At 41.7% G+C, this 16,225-nt stretch overlaps 1 protein-coding gene across 3 annotated transcripts in view; it reads right to left on the reverse strand.

Moving 5' to 3' along the window:
- The window catches only part of NKAIN2 (sodium/potassium transporting ATPase interacting 2), a 508,006-nt gene extending 494,163 nt beyond the window's left edge, over window positions 1-13,843 (reverse strand). For all 3 annotated transcript variants that reach the window (XM_058019464.1, XM_058019463.1, XM_058019465.1), the window contains exon 1: window positions 13,728-13,843. In XM_058019464.1, coding sequence (XP_057875447.1) covers window positions 13,728-13,781 — 54 coding nt within the window. In that variant the 5' untranslated portion in view covers window positions 13,782-13,843. The remainder of the gene's footprint in view (window positions 1-13,727) is intronic.
- Window positions 13,844-16,225: the final 2,382 nt, after the last annotated feature.

The following is a 16,225-nucleotide window of genomic DNA, read 5'->3' on the forward strand; positions in this document are numbered from 1 at the left end:
GTGATGACCCACCCTTAAGAGAAAGGGTGCATTGCATTATTCCTGCAAGCATAGGGAGACTGTGTAGATACAAGAAGAAAGGTTTTAGAAAATACCTCTATTTTCTAAACCTGTACCTAAATTTTTCAAGTATGAGTACTCTGCTTAGAAGGACTTCACAGACACATCTTCCTATCTATCATTTTGAAAATGCTTCCCGTTTCCAAGGCCAACTTCCTTACAGTAGCAGCACTCAGTCTGCGGGGTACCCAGTAAAACCACTACAGTGCGAAACATTCTTCTTCAAGAAATTAGTAAGCTAATAATGTCCAAGCAAATATTTATTTTCTTACACCACAGGGACATTATCCAAAATACAGCATTTTCTAACATGTTTTAAATCAAAAATAATGATGGTCTAACATTCCTAAAGCATTAATGTGGAGACAAAGTGTGGAACAAAAATATAGGGTGAAGCTATGTGCAACTATGCACAAGATGTGCCAACCAGAAATATCTATATAAATTCGTAAACAAATTTTCAGCTCACCATCAGCTCCTGCTGAGACAATTATTGATCAATATTCTGTCAAGTATAACATAATTCTAGAGATTTATTTTCCTTATTCCTCACTTTAACCTAAGACCTGCTGAATTTCAATTGAAGTAAATACACGATCTTTACCTTTTTGACCTTTTAAAAAAATCACTAAGCACATTTTATCTCTATCAAATTTGATGTTCTAAAGAGATTTTGGTGGCTGTGTTTGTATAGTGACCTTATATAAGTCCTAGGATGGCTATGATGTAGAGGTTCCTCATAAATGTAATTTGACACTTTATATGGAAACACTCCTGGAAGATTAATCATTCCTTCGCTCAGCAAGCATGTCTCAGCACACTCCTTAACAAATTTCACATCTTCAAGATAAATGGGATAAAAGTAGGTTACAACACACCGCTAAAGAAGACCAAAGACAATCCAATGCAAGAGTCTCAGGTCTCTGTGTAAGCACAAGCTTTCTCCTTCACCTTCCTGCTGAATTATGTGGGTACAAAATGGACGTCATTCAGTGTGAAATAATTTTACACCGTAAGAATGCAATTTAGTGGCTATCATTGCACTGAAGTATGAAGGGTGCCAGCGTGGCTCAGTCCCCTGCATGCCACCATTCATAGGTTACATGGAGCACATTGAGTATGTCCACACCACAGGGCACTATCAACACAGGGAGACATCTACGAGAGCAGAAAAAAATTGTCTTAAATTGTGCAGGTGGGCCTAGGGTGCAGAGATTAGAGTCATGCTCTCATGAAATCTGTAGAGGCAAAAAAATGAGGTTGTGAACTCGTTATGAGAGACATACCTTCCAAACTGCCTCAGAGAGGGCTGTTCTGAAGTGCTCCTCTGGCACCTGTTGGTATCACCAGCTTTCACTCTTTAATATATCTCATACAACAAAAAAAAAAAGATCATAAAGTTTTTGAAGTTTACTACTGACACACAGCTTCATGCCTTTCCCTTTGGTCCTGTCACTGGTCACCACAGGGGAGAGATCAGTGCCTGTTCCTCCTCCTGCCCTCACAAGGAAGCTGCTATGAGGTCTGCCCTCAGTCTCCTCCAGGCTGAACAGACCAAGTGACCTCAGCCGTGTTTCATACGGCCTCACCTCAAGGCCTTTCACCATTTTATGCTCTCCTTTGGATGCTCCCTAATTGATTTATATCCTTCTTATACTCTAGTGCCAAAAATACAATATTCAAGGTGAGGTCGCCCCAGTGCAGAGCAGAGTGGGACAATTTGCTCCCTGGACAGGCTGGCGATGCTGTGCCTGATACACCCCAGGACACACTTGGCCCTTCTGAATGCCAGGGCACTGCTGACTCATGCTCAACCTGCCACTGACCAGGATCCCGGTTCCCTTTCTGTGGGGCTGCTCTTCAGTGTCTCATTCCCCACCCTGTACAAAAATCCAGGGCTGCCGCATCCCAGGTTCAGAATCTGGCACTTGTACTTGTTAAGCTTCATATGGCTGGTGAGTGCCCAGCCCTCTAATTCGTCGAGGTCTCTCTGCAGGGCCTTTGCTTTCAAGGGAGTCAACAGCTTCACCCAATTCAGTATCATTGTGCTCATGCTGAACATCAAAGCAGCAGGAACCTTTAGCATAGCCATTTTCCAGAGAGCTCAAAATGAAAGGTAGCAGTGAACTTACTGTAAGTCTAGGTTTTCTAATTCATATAAAAACGTACTAGCAGTTTGTCAAAAGTCAGCTATTTTTAAATGGCATAAGCATAAAAGGAAATGTCAAATATTACCTGTTAAATCCATTCATCACTGTAGCTTTGTATCTTGTCTGAAATTAGTAAGGAAACTGTCTGGAATAGATGCTGCAGTTTCAAGATGAATAATTTTCACCTTCCAAAAAAAGGGCTTGTGCTCACCAAGAAATCTAATTTGTCAGCCCAAGTAGTGCAGAATTTCCAATTTACTCAAAGTTTGAAAAGCAAACAAAAAACAAAAGAGAAACTTGAATGAACATTGAGGCATGTGTTTACATTCTCTAGGCCAGTCTGGGTTGCCTACCAGGCAGCTCTGAGCCGAGAGAAGCAAGGGCTTACAGATTTGCATATGCAGCACATTACAACAGCTAAAATGCCAAGAGGTGGTTCTTGAGAATATGTTCTTGGGCTTGCCATGGTCAATAAACCTTGCTGTTCACTGCAAATGGTTTCCTCCAGCTGAGTTTACATTAGTTCTTAACAGCATTATGATGGCACTCTGCCATTGCTATGTTCTTTGTTCCAATTCAGTCCATTTCTCAGTAGAAGTGACAGCAACCAAAGCATCATTACAGGATCTGAGTAACTCTGGAAAAACCTGCTGGTCACTCCTTTTCTTTTAATCCTGATGTTACCACAAAATGCTTACAAGTTGAAAATATCTCCTGCACACCAAGCTTCCTCGGACTGCTCTTGGGCTGATGGGGTCCTGAATACCTGGCCTTCTAGTGTAGACACTCAGCATGCACTGAAAAACTCAGATGTTGTACATTTTGACAGTGCCTTTCTTACTCACCTTGTTAAAAAGGCCAGCTAATAATTGCTGGAAGTTCAAAACCTCCTTACAGACAATGAACTCTGAACAAGCAACTGAATAGTTGCAGATCTGTAACTATTTCATTCCTGGTTTTCATACCTAAGTTATTTAACTGAAACAACGAGAGCTCCAGCATCCCCTCTTGGTAAGATGAAGAGGAGGGTTTATACTCACAACTTCTTTTATCATCAGTGGTAGTTACATACATGTGCTGGGCAGAGAAGAGCAGTTATCCTCTCATAAGGTGCTAGTCATGACAAATATAATACTGGTATGGGACCCACATAATTTTCTTTAAAAGCACACTGCAAAGCAAGAATGATGGCAAATGACAGGAAGCAGGAAAAAACCCCAACATTCTCTCATGGTTTTTTTAATTTCAGTTCACAAAGAACAGCACATTTCTGCAGCAAATAGAGCTTACTAAACCAGCTGCCTTTTGTTATTATCCTTATGCCTATCTGCGATATTATACAACAGATACCACTTTATTGGTGTCCATAAATAACTTTTATTATGCATCTGAAACAGCACAGTTTAGCTCGTTGCACAACAGACATTTCTTCCAGTCGTTGAAGCCAATAACTTTACTTCTGTACCTGCCACTATGACCCCCACCACTGGGTTATGGCTTTCATTTACAAAAAAAAGAAAGAAAAAACAAAAAAAATTGTACCAGACAGTAGGCCCTCTAAACAGTCTGAAAGATTGTCAGGACCAGAAATAGGCATTATCAGGAATATTGCTGAACACTGCATCCAACTCCAATTTGTTGTGAGCTTCCTTCTAGAAGTACCAAATTTACTGCCAGCTCCACACTCAGGAAAGCCCGTCTGATAAAATCCAAGACAGTGAACTCTGTTTTCAGGATATACTGAAGCCCATATCTTATGTTAACACAACCAGTGCCATCATCTGGCTTGTTACCAAGCTGCTGTCACTGTCTGCAACTGCTGCAAGTGTCAAAGAAAATAAAAGCTAACTGGCCTCAAGGGCATGAAATGGGCATGGACAATAACTTAAATGTAAATTAAAAAGAAAAGACAGGGAAAAGGTAAAATCAATTTTATAACTCGTGACAAAAATTATATCCAAATTCTATACTGTATTTTATTCAGTCAAGCCTCTTACTGTTTTGCATTCCTTTAGCCGCTAATGTTTTAATTTGCTCTGCCAATTTGAACAGTGATGTAATGACATATGACTCCCTCATATCCAGTGGTACTCACAGCACCTTTGTCACTGGTGGCCCAAGAGCACAATGAACAGTATCTTGAGTTTAATGTATTTGTGGCTTTGTGAAGGCAGCAATGACACACAATGGGTTTTTTCTCCTTTTGTTTCTGTGCTCTGTAATAGAACACCCTGCCACAAAGACTGTGACCAGAGTATAATAAAAAATGCTAAGCCATTGCCAGTCATGGCAAAAATTTGCAAACTTTACATTTTGTTTAATTATTGAAGAATGGCTTTTCAAAGAGACATGCATTGTTCTAAAGAGGCATCGCAGCATCTATCTTCCTCTCCTCACAAAGGCTTTTTATCTTCAAACAAGAAGAATATACTTGTTGAGGGCCAATTACTAGTCTGTCTATGAAGAAGTTTAAAGGAATTTTTAAGTGGTAAATTGACCCATACTATGAGTCACCTGGAGAAGAAGGACATCATTTCCTCAGACAGTTAAACTTTCTCACACAAATATGAGTCAGTACCTTAGATTCAAGACCCTCTAGCTCTTAATACTACCTTGTTCTTGTACACCAATTTAATTCACTACTGCAGCATCACTCAGAATGACAGTAAATGCTACTCAAGGTGAACAGGGGCAACCCTCTGACCCTTGTTCTAGGCCTCTAGCATGACTTCCATTCATCCAGAAGAAATGTTATGCATCACTGAATTATGTTCTGCTTGAATTCTAAAAAAAGAGTTTGACAGTCTATCTAATCTTCTTTAGTACAAATATATCATCAAAAATAAACAGGCTTAACTGTATAATGAGGTTAATAAAGGTGCATGCAGAAGAGAGGCCTATGCAGTCGATAAAAAGAGGCAGTCACTTCCAGAAGTTGGTTCAGAGCCTATTCATTATATGTTTGAATAAGATAGCATGAGTCTCTCTCCCAGTACCTACAAATGGTGCTGCATTTTTTGCCTTCTGAAAGGTGATGTAATGTATAAACATGACAGGCATCACCATTTCAACATACCTCTTAGAAATAATAGAATTAACCTCACATGCTGCTTTCTGTAACAAACTCCACTAATGAGAATTCCTTCATAAGAAAAGAAGAGTCAGGAGAAAACCAGAACTCAATCTGTTATGGTATGAATATAGAATATGACAGACTTTTCTTATTCCCATTCACACAACTGGTAACTTGCCAGTTACACATAACTGGTAGCTTTCCACCAGAGATACTGCCTAACATTCCAAATACAAAAAAAAAGAAAAAGAATACTCCCCACACACACACACACACTGCCACCCCAAACTCTAATATTAGAAACCTAATATTAGAAACAGCATAGGAAAATATGAGATTCATTTATGTCAAATAAATGGGGGTTTTTACTGTTTTCAGCAATCAGTATAATAATCAGCATTTCCTACATATGTTACGTCATCACGTAGGCAGCAGAGAAGCAAGTTGTCTGTAAAGATTCACCTTAATCCAAGCATCAGTGAGAGATATTTTCAGGGTATCCAGATACATGCAAACATTTAAGTAGGAATCAGCAGATCTCCAAACTGATAAACATTTCTCATAAGTTATGTATGAATTAAAATCAAGTTTTTATTAAAAATGCATAAGTATGATCTGTGGTGAATAGAACCATTAGCTATGCATGTTTACTCTTTAGTGAACACAGAAATCAGTAATATTTCTTCTAAATGTCATTTCCATCAGAGGGTTATAGAATGATAAAATGCTTAAACGATTCTCAGATGCCGTCCAGCTGGTACATGTACAACTGGGGAGAGGACATAAAATAATGAACTGTGAAATGTTTATTTGCCACAGGGGCAAGAAAATGTCATTTCAACTATTGCACCCATTCTACTTTACAAGTCAGGTGGCACTTAACAGTCCCTCACTTCTGTGATAAAACAAATGAATGAAGGCTAATCTGGATGACAATAAACTGATTCTTTAAAGTTATTACATTTTCAGCACACTCTTTTTGATCACACAGTATTTACAATGATCCCTGTCTTCTTCACTCCTGTTGGAAGCTACAGAAAAATCATCCAAACCCCAAAGTGAGCATAAACTGGTTTTATCCATGTGATTTTAGCATCATATTTTAGGGGATCATAAGGGAGGATGCACAAAGGCTAACATTGATCTAGTGGAAGCAGGCTCCTTAATTTTCTTCATAGTCAATGAAAACACAAATACTTTTCCAAAACAGCATTGCTCAATCTGTAGATCACAATTGTCCTTAAAATCAAACATTCCACACCAAAATAACAAGTGAAAATGCAAGAGTAAGGAAAATATAAATAATAAGTACTGTGAATTTCTAACATCATACAATGGGTCTGTGATTTTTCTTTTCTCTCCCACTCCCAAAAAGCCTACATTAGCTGAAAGACCACTTTACTTAAGGCACAATTCTAATGGTCACCTTAAGCCAAGAAACAACATTAGGCAATCTGACCTATCCCCTGATGCACTCCCTCTTCTGATTGCAGGGATGCCTAGAGAGATTATTCTGATTTAGTCATATCATCAATAGTCTTGTCCTCATCCAAATTTGAAAATACTCACTATTATTATTCTCTATAAAATGCCATTTGAATTCAGAACCTGACATGAAATCCTGTAAAAATTCAAAATTTCTGACATACCTTTTACAAAAGACCACTGGAATCTGCTGTCTCTTTTGTCATTTTCCACCTGGGATAATCTCTTGAGCTCAGTGGGACAATGGGACCAAAACTGAAGTCTGGAGTGTACTGGGATACACAAATAGCTCACTGACATCAGCCTCCAGAGCAAACACTGTCTGAAACTCACCAGTCCCTAAGCTCAGGGGAGTTTCTAAAAACGTCATGCTAAATGAAACTGGATGTTGACATCTCTGTTATCAAATGCAGCAAAATATTGAGAAGATCTCATATGGATTTAGATGCATTTCTGGAACAACTCATCAAGTACTTGTTTCCACACCTTATCTGCTGCACTTTGCACTGCAGTGTACATTCTCATGGCCCAGCCTGGGACAGTAGTCACTACCATCTTACAACATTATGTTTTTGTTTTCAACCACAGAACCTGTTCCTTTCTGTTAACTACAAAATGAGATATTTCCCTTCACTGACTACAGAGTGACTAGAAGGAAACTTTGGAGTATTTTTAAAATGCTTACTTAGTGCTTTTTGTAAAGCAACAGAAAAACAAAACAAGAGAAACTCCAAAATTAAAACCACACCACCACTCATTGCTCAAAGTGCTAGCTCAAGTCTCTGTCAATATGAAATTAATTCCTACTGTCACAAGTTTTCCCCATGGCTACACAAAAAGAGTAACTTTGCTAGATATTCTAGATGCCTATAACCAGGTAGTTCAATCAACTTCTATCTATTTAAACCTTTCCTTCCTACCAAACTCTACAGTATCAGAATGTTGAGTCTGCTAACTGAACTCTAAAGGAGCTTCAAAACACAGTGAATCAAAACTTTTATCCAGCTGGTTTTAAATCTTTTACCCCTGTAACTTAACACACTCCACTTTTCTTAAAGTGCATAACCAATTACACATTATTATTCATTTACACTTCTACAAAAAATAACACTGTCCCATTCTCAGCAAATGTCAAGCCACTAAAATTAAATTATATAATGGACTGTTTCCTCAGGCATCCATTTTTTGCACTCATCACCCCTTTTGAGCTCAAGTTATGAGAAACAAAAAGTTTGGTTATGAATCCTAGGTATTTTATCTCAAAACTAGAGATTTTAAAAAGTGCTCATTTTTCTACAAAGGTCTCACAAACTTAAAAACATTACTACATGCTTTCTCATGACAAGAGATGTTAGCTCTCTGAATTCATAACCACGTTTCTGGTGTATCTATTTCCAGCAACACCTCAAAATTTACTCCTTCTACTCCTTAGTGTTATACAATAGCTCTCAAACACACATGTGCTGAAAGTCTGCTATTCACAGACTGTTTCCTTTTCATTGCTAGTAGGATCACATGTTTTTGGATACAATGAAACTTTCACTTTCCTATCAAATCTGAAACAAAGCAACTTTAAAGGAGGAAACAAAGCAGGACTTTAAAGAAGGGAGACATGCAAGTTGTTGACTTAGTCACAATTTTAATAGTAGCACCTAAGTATTACCCAAAACTGAAACCAGTTCTTTCTGTTCTTTGCAGATTGAAAAAACTACAGATCCACAGGCTTAGTGCAGTAACATCACTTCCCATTCCACGTGAAAAGCCCACGTTTTTCATTTCCCTTTTGCTAGCAGAAAATGTAGGAACATGTACATGTCATCAGAATTTTCCACTGCAGACACTTCTCTCCTAAAGCTGCTATAGAAAACTATTGGCAGTAGTGACAATGAAACACAATCAAAACACACATGCAAAAAGAAAAATCCTCTCCCCCAAATGCAGCAATTAAAAGCAAAGTCCCAAAATTTCACTAATGCTTCCCTTTAACAAAAATGAAAAAAAGAGACATTCTACATTCACTAGTTATGTATTCTGGTGTGCTATGGCAAAGTACCTGACACCATGCTTGGTGTAAGACCCTAAATTAACAAAAAATATGTTCTTTATTGCATAATACTCCAGGATAGCTAATTCTAAAGAATATCCACTGTGATTGCCTTTGCTTTGCCCTCAGTGGGAACTGAGCTCTAATCCAGCAAACTTCAATCTCTGAAAGTCCTGAGAATTAAACCTCCAAACTGTTAAAACATGAGGTTTTCTCCAAGCAAAAATATTCATGATATTAAACTGTATTAAATCTTGTAGCTAGATTTGTGATATAGACTAGAGCCTGTCATGATCACCATTCCTGAATGAGCATGAGAATGTTTGCTATTCATATTTTAAAAAGGCAAACCTAAACTTTACAGGGCCAATCACTAAGGCAGACTTTTCTCCCAAGTATCACACTCTGTTCTCTTTAGTTACATATGCTGATTTTTAATAATGCAAGCGAGAATTGGAAGAGTACAAGCAACTCTTCAGTCTTATATTAAGTGTGCAATATTGATTATGGACATCTCTTGTGACAACTCTTGTCATAGAAGAAATATGGTAAATACTTCTTTCCATACTAAGATCTATGTAATTCATTTCCTGGGTTCCACCACTCTACCTGCTGCAGCTCAAATATGTATCCTCATGTCCAACACTCAATTAAGTATGTGTTCATGGACACCAGTATCACAGTTAAGTATAGAAATTACCTCAGCTGAAACAGTTTTTGAAACAAAGTATTTTAATTTTCTCTTAATTAGCATTATTCATTTGTGGAAAAGTACAGAACGAGGACGTTCTATACAAACCATTTGCATTTTGATAATTTTTTTCATTAGCTCAAAAGAGCTGGCCTCTTAGCAATCCAACCAAATCTGGGTATCTTTTTCATTCTGCTTGGCCAGCATGACAGACTTGGACAGTGGCTCCAGCCAGACCTGGAAGAGGATGAGTTCAGGAAGAGACACCACAAGCTTGTGTGCACATAGCCCCAAATGTAAAGTGTCAGCAAGAAGAAGGAGAGACTTTACAAGCATCAGATACTGGTGCTTGTGAAAGACAACAGTTTTTAGAGATTCAGATAATGTATTTACATTATAATACATAATTTAGAGCATCTGATGGAGTACCTCACAACCACGAACTGACCCTTTGCGCATATATATATATGTATATGGCTTGTTTAAAAATTTTGTATGGTTTTAATACTTAGTTGGATTATTTGAACTGCAATATAGCTTACTTTAAAAAGAAAGAGGAAGAAAAGAAAAACGACAGGCAGAACAGGCAAATTTTACAGAAATATTTATATAAATGAGTTCAGTAAATTCAGATGGAAACTGAGAGAAGGGAGAGTAAAAGCTGAATTATCTGTTATCTAATTTGCTTTGTGGGAGTATGGCAATCTTTGTCTGATGGTGAGAAACAATAAGGTAATGATTACTAGGGACTTGAAGTTTCCTCATGAAGTACTGTCCTTTCTCATCACTGCACTTGGGGGGAGATCTTCTAAGTAGAAAACATGCTGTACTTTTTCTTATTTTTGTCGTGCTCCAAGTTTTCCCAAGCAGCAACAATGGGAAAGAAGAAAGTTTCAAACTGGTTTCTGTGGGGCTCTTGTAAACTTCTAGAAAGCAAAACAATCTTGGCAGTTTCACTTTTGCTGCTCTATTAAAAAGACTAGGCAACAAGACATTAGTGCTACTGATGCAAGCTATTAATAGAAAAGGAAACACCCAAAAATAGAGAGGTTTAAAGGACAAAATGAAATAGTGGCGAAGTCTTTTATTGCAACCAGTACAGTTACCATACAACAAAAATCACCAGAGCTCCTGTGCTGAAGGTTCTCTTCAGAAGGGAAATGAGCAAGAGACCAAAACTAATATCTTTATATATACATGCATATATATATGTATATATATATGGAGAGAGAGAGAGATAACAAATTTTGTATACAGAAAGCAATGCCTTGCTCCTAACGTGAGCAAAATTAGCTTTTACTTGCTGCTAATTTTTCTCATTGGCTACAAATGCGGAGGAAAATGAGCTGTCAAAGGTTGTTTTCCATAGTACAAATGAGAGCACAAACAGTGAGGTATATGTATGTTAATAAGCAGAGAGCAATGATCAGTATGCCCTTGAGAGCAGAAGCATTCCTTGAGGTTTCTGATAATCTGATTGTATACAGTATGTTGCCTTAACTATGAGCACTTAAAATGCATTTATGAAAATAATTCTGCTTGTGCAGGGTCTCTCAAGCTAATGCAGCTCTACTCCTGCACCAGTATCTGAAACAACCCCCTTTTTTACCCATTTTGACATCTACATCATTTATGTATTTACAATATGCAACAGTTTCTTTAATGAACTGCAGTATTCCACGATACTGTTTATTGTGCAGTGCCTACAAAGACCAATTAGATCACCACACCCTAGCTTTGTAGAGATGGAAGAACATATTTACATTAAAAAAACAAAGAAACCTTTCTTCTTACCAACTTTTTCATCAAAATAAAAGTATACTTTCTACCTAAATATGATCATTTTAAAACTGAATCCCAGGTACCAGTAAAACATAGTCTTCACACTTAAAGCTTTACACTTTTTTTTTGAAGTGTCGTTATCAGTGTGGAAATGCTTCCCACACCCATCTCCTCAGGCCAGATAACTACTAGATCCTTTATTTTTGATTTGCATCTTCATTAACGTGGCTGATAATTCCAGGATGAATCTTGACAGCATTTGCTCCTTTAAGTAGTCTTTACTTAAAAAAGTTCTGACAACCAACTAATCACCCTTGGGCCTACTGAGGAGAGTTAAATCTCCTTGACTTAAAACTCATAACCTATTCCCATCTGATGGTATATGGCACATGAAGGAATATGACACGTGATTTTAATAAAATGTGTATTTTTTTCCATTCCGTCTCCTTTTTCTCATTTAAATGATTGCTCCTGTTTTTAACCTATCTAAATGTCATGACACAGGCCAAGTGTGATTCAGAAGTTTTCACTGCTGTTAGTACATCCTTTTCTTGCCCAATAAAAATTTTCAAGTTGGCTTTCAGTTTACAATTATCTTTAAAATTTCCTTAAGGTACTTCAGAAAACAGTATTTATTTTAAAAAAATATGTTTATTTGACCCTCTGGTTTTACAATCAGTTGTAGGAAGCTTCGTGTAGAAAGTAATGCTACAGTTCTGTTTAGCTTACCTGCTCATCCACCTGCTGATACATTCCTACAGGCATGTCTGTTGATGTTTTTATGAGTTCTGCATGTATTTTTTGTCACCATGAGTTAGCAAATATGCTTTCTTTCACAGACTTTCAAAAAAATAACAATTTAACATCTTAGCACATTCTATAGTCATCATTACCTCCTGGTTGTTAAATGCATTAAAAAAAAAAAAAAAAAGCTCTGCAAGAGGCACAATTTAAACAAATTTTGTCCCCTTTGGAGGAAATAAAGAAAAAAAAAGGATGCTTCTTAAACTTAAATGGATCCGAAGAACTTCAGACATTAATTTTATGTTTCCGAATTGCTGGAAAAGGCTACATTCCTACCATTCCACTCAAGATTCACTCTATTCCTACTATTCAAGATTTCTTTTTAGACAATACACATGAATAAATCATGCCTGATAAGATACATCCAGTTACAAAGAATTAAATAACTGAATAACTGAGGTGGGGAACAGCATATAGAAATAAAATGTGTTCCAGAATACAAAATTATTAAGGACTGATGACAACTGATGAAAAGATCACAGGCATTTCGAATTTCTGATCTGCTAACACATCTTTCTTTCTTACGTACTGTTTTACTGATTTGGTTCCTGAAATCTATTATTTTTCTTCTTTTGTAGTTCTCTTAGTACCTGCCTCCAGGAGAGAAATTGGCAACAATGCTGGTTGCTATTGACACTGACTTACACTTTCTCAGCAAAACTATTCACTAAGAGATAGAGGGATGGAGTAACATGAAATATTTCATTTCTGCCATAAGGTTAACTGCTTAAAAAAGGTGCTTCCAGCACCTGTTCTGCCAGCACATGAACATTCAACATAATGAGAATAAGAAATGGGGCATATTACATTGATAAGTCTTTATCTGTATGTCGTTGCATCCAAATCCACAGGAATTCTTACATCATGTATCTGATTCCACGACAATGAAATAACCCATTGTATACATTACAGAAAGGGACATGAGTTTCTTAACTTCAACCCCAGTCTCTTTCAAAGCGCCACAATACAATTGCACAGCCTAACCATCGTGGTAAGCACATCTATTTTTAGGCAGCTTCTTTGTTATTGTATCTCAGTGCCTACTTTTTAAACTCAATCTAGTTTCGCTGGTAGCTGAGCTTACAAGTGCTGCCACATGTCTCCTCCAAAGGTAAATATAAATATATGGCTGAGTTCTGTAGCAACATTATGATAGAGTGTTAAAATACACTGGACAACAAGTCTGAAAGAAAACAAACAAAAAAACCCCACATCCGCAGAACAGCTCAGGCGTGACAACTTCACACAGAAACACACCTGTATGGCAAACTGTGTGCAAGCTGCGCACCACCCCTGACACGCGTCTCAGCCTTACACGGGGCCAGTCAAAGGCAGCCAGGTACCAACTTGACTCAACGCTTGGGAGAACTGCCCGAGTTTATTAACTCCGCCGTGCGCCCACCGCAGAGTCCCCGCCAAACTACCTGTAACACGGCCCCAATTTCCCACCCTGCCGCCCCGCTCGCATCCCCACGCCGGCCCTCCCGGCCCCTCCTCGCCCAAAGCGCGGGCGCTGCCTTCGCACCCTGCCCCTCCCCGAGCCCCCACTCCGGGCAGCGGGGGAGCCGCCCCGCCGCCCCCTCCTTCCCTCCCGCCTTCCTCCCCCCTCCTCCGCGGGCCGCCCCCGCCGCCACTCACCAGCTGCGCGCCGCACACGGCCACCAGCGTGCACCGGCCGCTGCAATAGCCCATGGCTCCCGGCACCCCGCGCCGCCGTCCCGCGCCGCGCCCACTCAGGCGGCGGGAGAGCACCGCCCGGCCGCCGCCCGGCTCCCGCCTGCCGCCGGCGCTCCCCAGCCCGGGACCCGCATGGGGGCGCGCCCGCCGCCCGCCCGCCCGCCCTCAGCCGCGGCCGCAGCGCCCGCCGCCTCGGCGGTCGCGGGCAGCGGGGCCGGCCGCCCCCGCGGAGGGCGGCAGCGCCGGGGGGAGGGCGGCGGCAGGTGCCTGCAGGAGCAGCCGCGCTCTGCCGCGCAGCCCCAGAGGCATCTGGGCTTCAAAGTTTGCCCCCTCAACTCCGCTCGCAAACCATCCGGGCTCGCAGCCGTCTGCGGTGGGGGGGAGGCGGGGGGAGGAGGGGAGAAGGGAGGGAGGGACGGACGGACGGGGAGGCGAGGCAGGCGGTGGCGCTAAGCTCGGTTCACGCTCGCAGAGCGGCTTCCCTCCTGCCCACGGCATAGCTGCTCCCCCGCCCGCCTTCCTCCTCCTTCTCCTCCTCCTCCTCCCGGTAGGGCTCAGGCAGCCCCAGCTGTGGGAACCCCTCTCCCGGGGGCTCCCCCGCGGGAGGGCGCGGAGAGGCGGCGCAGCGGCGGGGGGCGCCTCCGCTTGGTCTGCGCGGGCGCGGCGAGCGCGGCTGCACCTTCCTGGGCGCCTTTGTCTCGGCGGGACCCCTCTCCGCGCCCACCCTGCGCGGAGCTCCCCCGCACCGCACGGCGCCCTCCGCAGCCCCGCCGCCGCACAGGCACAGCCCCTCCGGCACGGCCCGGCCCGGCCCGGCCCGCGGTCAGGGCAGGGCAGCGGAGCGGATCGGGGCCCGGCCGCGGGCGCGGAGCGGTGCTAGCGCGGCCGCAGCCCCGCGGTGGGGCGCGCTGCTGCCGCCTGGCGGGCCGCGGGCGGCGGTGCAGGGGAAGCCGCCCCAGCCGCGCTCCCGCCGCTGCTGCCGGCACCCGGGAGAGCTCCCCGGAGCGCCGGGAACACGGCGGGAACACCTGCCGCCGCAGCCGTGTCACTCCCGCCCTGAGCCGAGCTCACAGGCGGAGGCTGATCCAAAGAGTCTGACCTGCAACACTGGGAGAGGTCCGAGACAGAGGCTAGGAGTGTGAGGGCAGGAAAAGAAGGACAAGACTGGTCCTATTTAGAAAAAAAATATTAATTGCTGTCAGGGAACTGGTTCTGCCCACCATAATGATGAGGAACCTTTGCACTTAGTGACTTGATCCGGCATTCCTCCACTGTTAAAAGCATTCAGAATACATTGTGTTGGTGGCAAATTATGTGTCAAGATCTGCTGTGTCAATCAGCCTCCAAAGGTTGTTAATTGCTGTGTCATCACCAACCACCTTGACATTGCATTTGGACCAGGTCACTCTTACTGCACTGCCCATAAACAGAAGTAGTTTTATCCGGGATGCCAACAATTATGAACTGGAGGAATGTCACTGGGTTTCCTGAGCACATGTGGATATTTGCTTGCAGCACAAATGCCCTGTAAAACTGGAAGCTCTCTGGGAGCTTATAACCCCATGTAGTTTGCTCTCACTCTATAAGCAAGTTTGTCAAAATCGTTGGCAAATTTTCAGATGAGCAATTATGACTCCTAAAATTCTTATAATGTATTGGGCACTTCACAGGGAAGCAAAACATGCACAAAAGTGACAGTGTTTGTCCTCTGCTCCAAAGGTACATTCTTTTGATTGTCAGCCTGTATGCTGTCAGACACAGTATGGACCACTCAGATCTCTGGGCACCAAACACAGTGAACATAATCACTTGAGGATCTAAGGAGGCAACTACTAGGGATAGCCATAGCTCAGGACAAATAAAGCTGTGGAACAGCTGAGGCTTAGGAAGCAGAGCTGTCCAGCAAGTGGCAGAGAATAGTTCAGGTACCTCTGAACTCAAAGTCTTTCTTGACTTCTTCAGCCTATCATGCTTACACGTACAGGATCACAGAATGGGTAGAGTTGGAAGGGACTACAGTGGGTCATCTGGTGCAACTTCCCTGCTCAAACAGGGTCATCCTATAACACATGGCAGTGGCAAGAACAGTGTATCTCATTATCTGAGACTGGGAGCTGGGAAGCTAACAGAAAGGGCAGTTTGTACTCTTTTGGACCCTTGTGAGGAAGCAAAAAGTTCTCCCTCTGTGACCATAACTGATCTGGTTGTTCATTACAGTGGGAGGTTTCCTAAGGAAAACATGGGCAGTAGTGGAAGAGTCCAAAATTACAATCTCCATGGACTCTCTTAACAGCTTCCCAAAGCTCCCTGCTCCTTTTTCTTCTCAACACCTTCTCCTATACCTTTCCACTGTAAAAAGATTCTCAACTTGTTTGCCTTCTCCTAAGTATGCTTAAAGTAAATGTCTCTGTTTCTGTGCTGTTATCCACTTACCCCTGGTGTGTGGCTTATCTGTCCAC

This window comes from Melospiza georgiana, chromosome 3, assembly GCF_028018845.1.
Source record: "Melospiza georgiana isolate bMelGeo1 chromosome 3, bMelGeo1.pri, whole genome shotgun sequence".
In the NCBI taxonomy this organism is placed as follows: domain Eukaryota; kingdom Metazoa; phylum Chordata; class Aves; order Passeriformes; family Passerellidae; genus Melospiza; species Melospiza georgiana.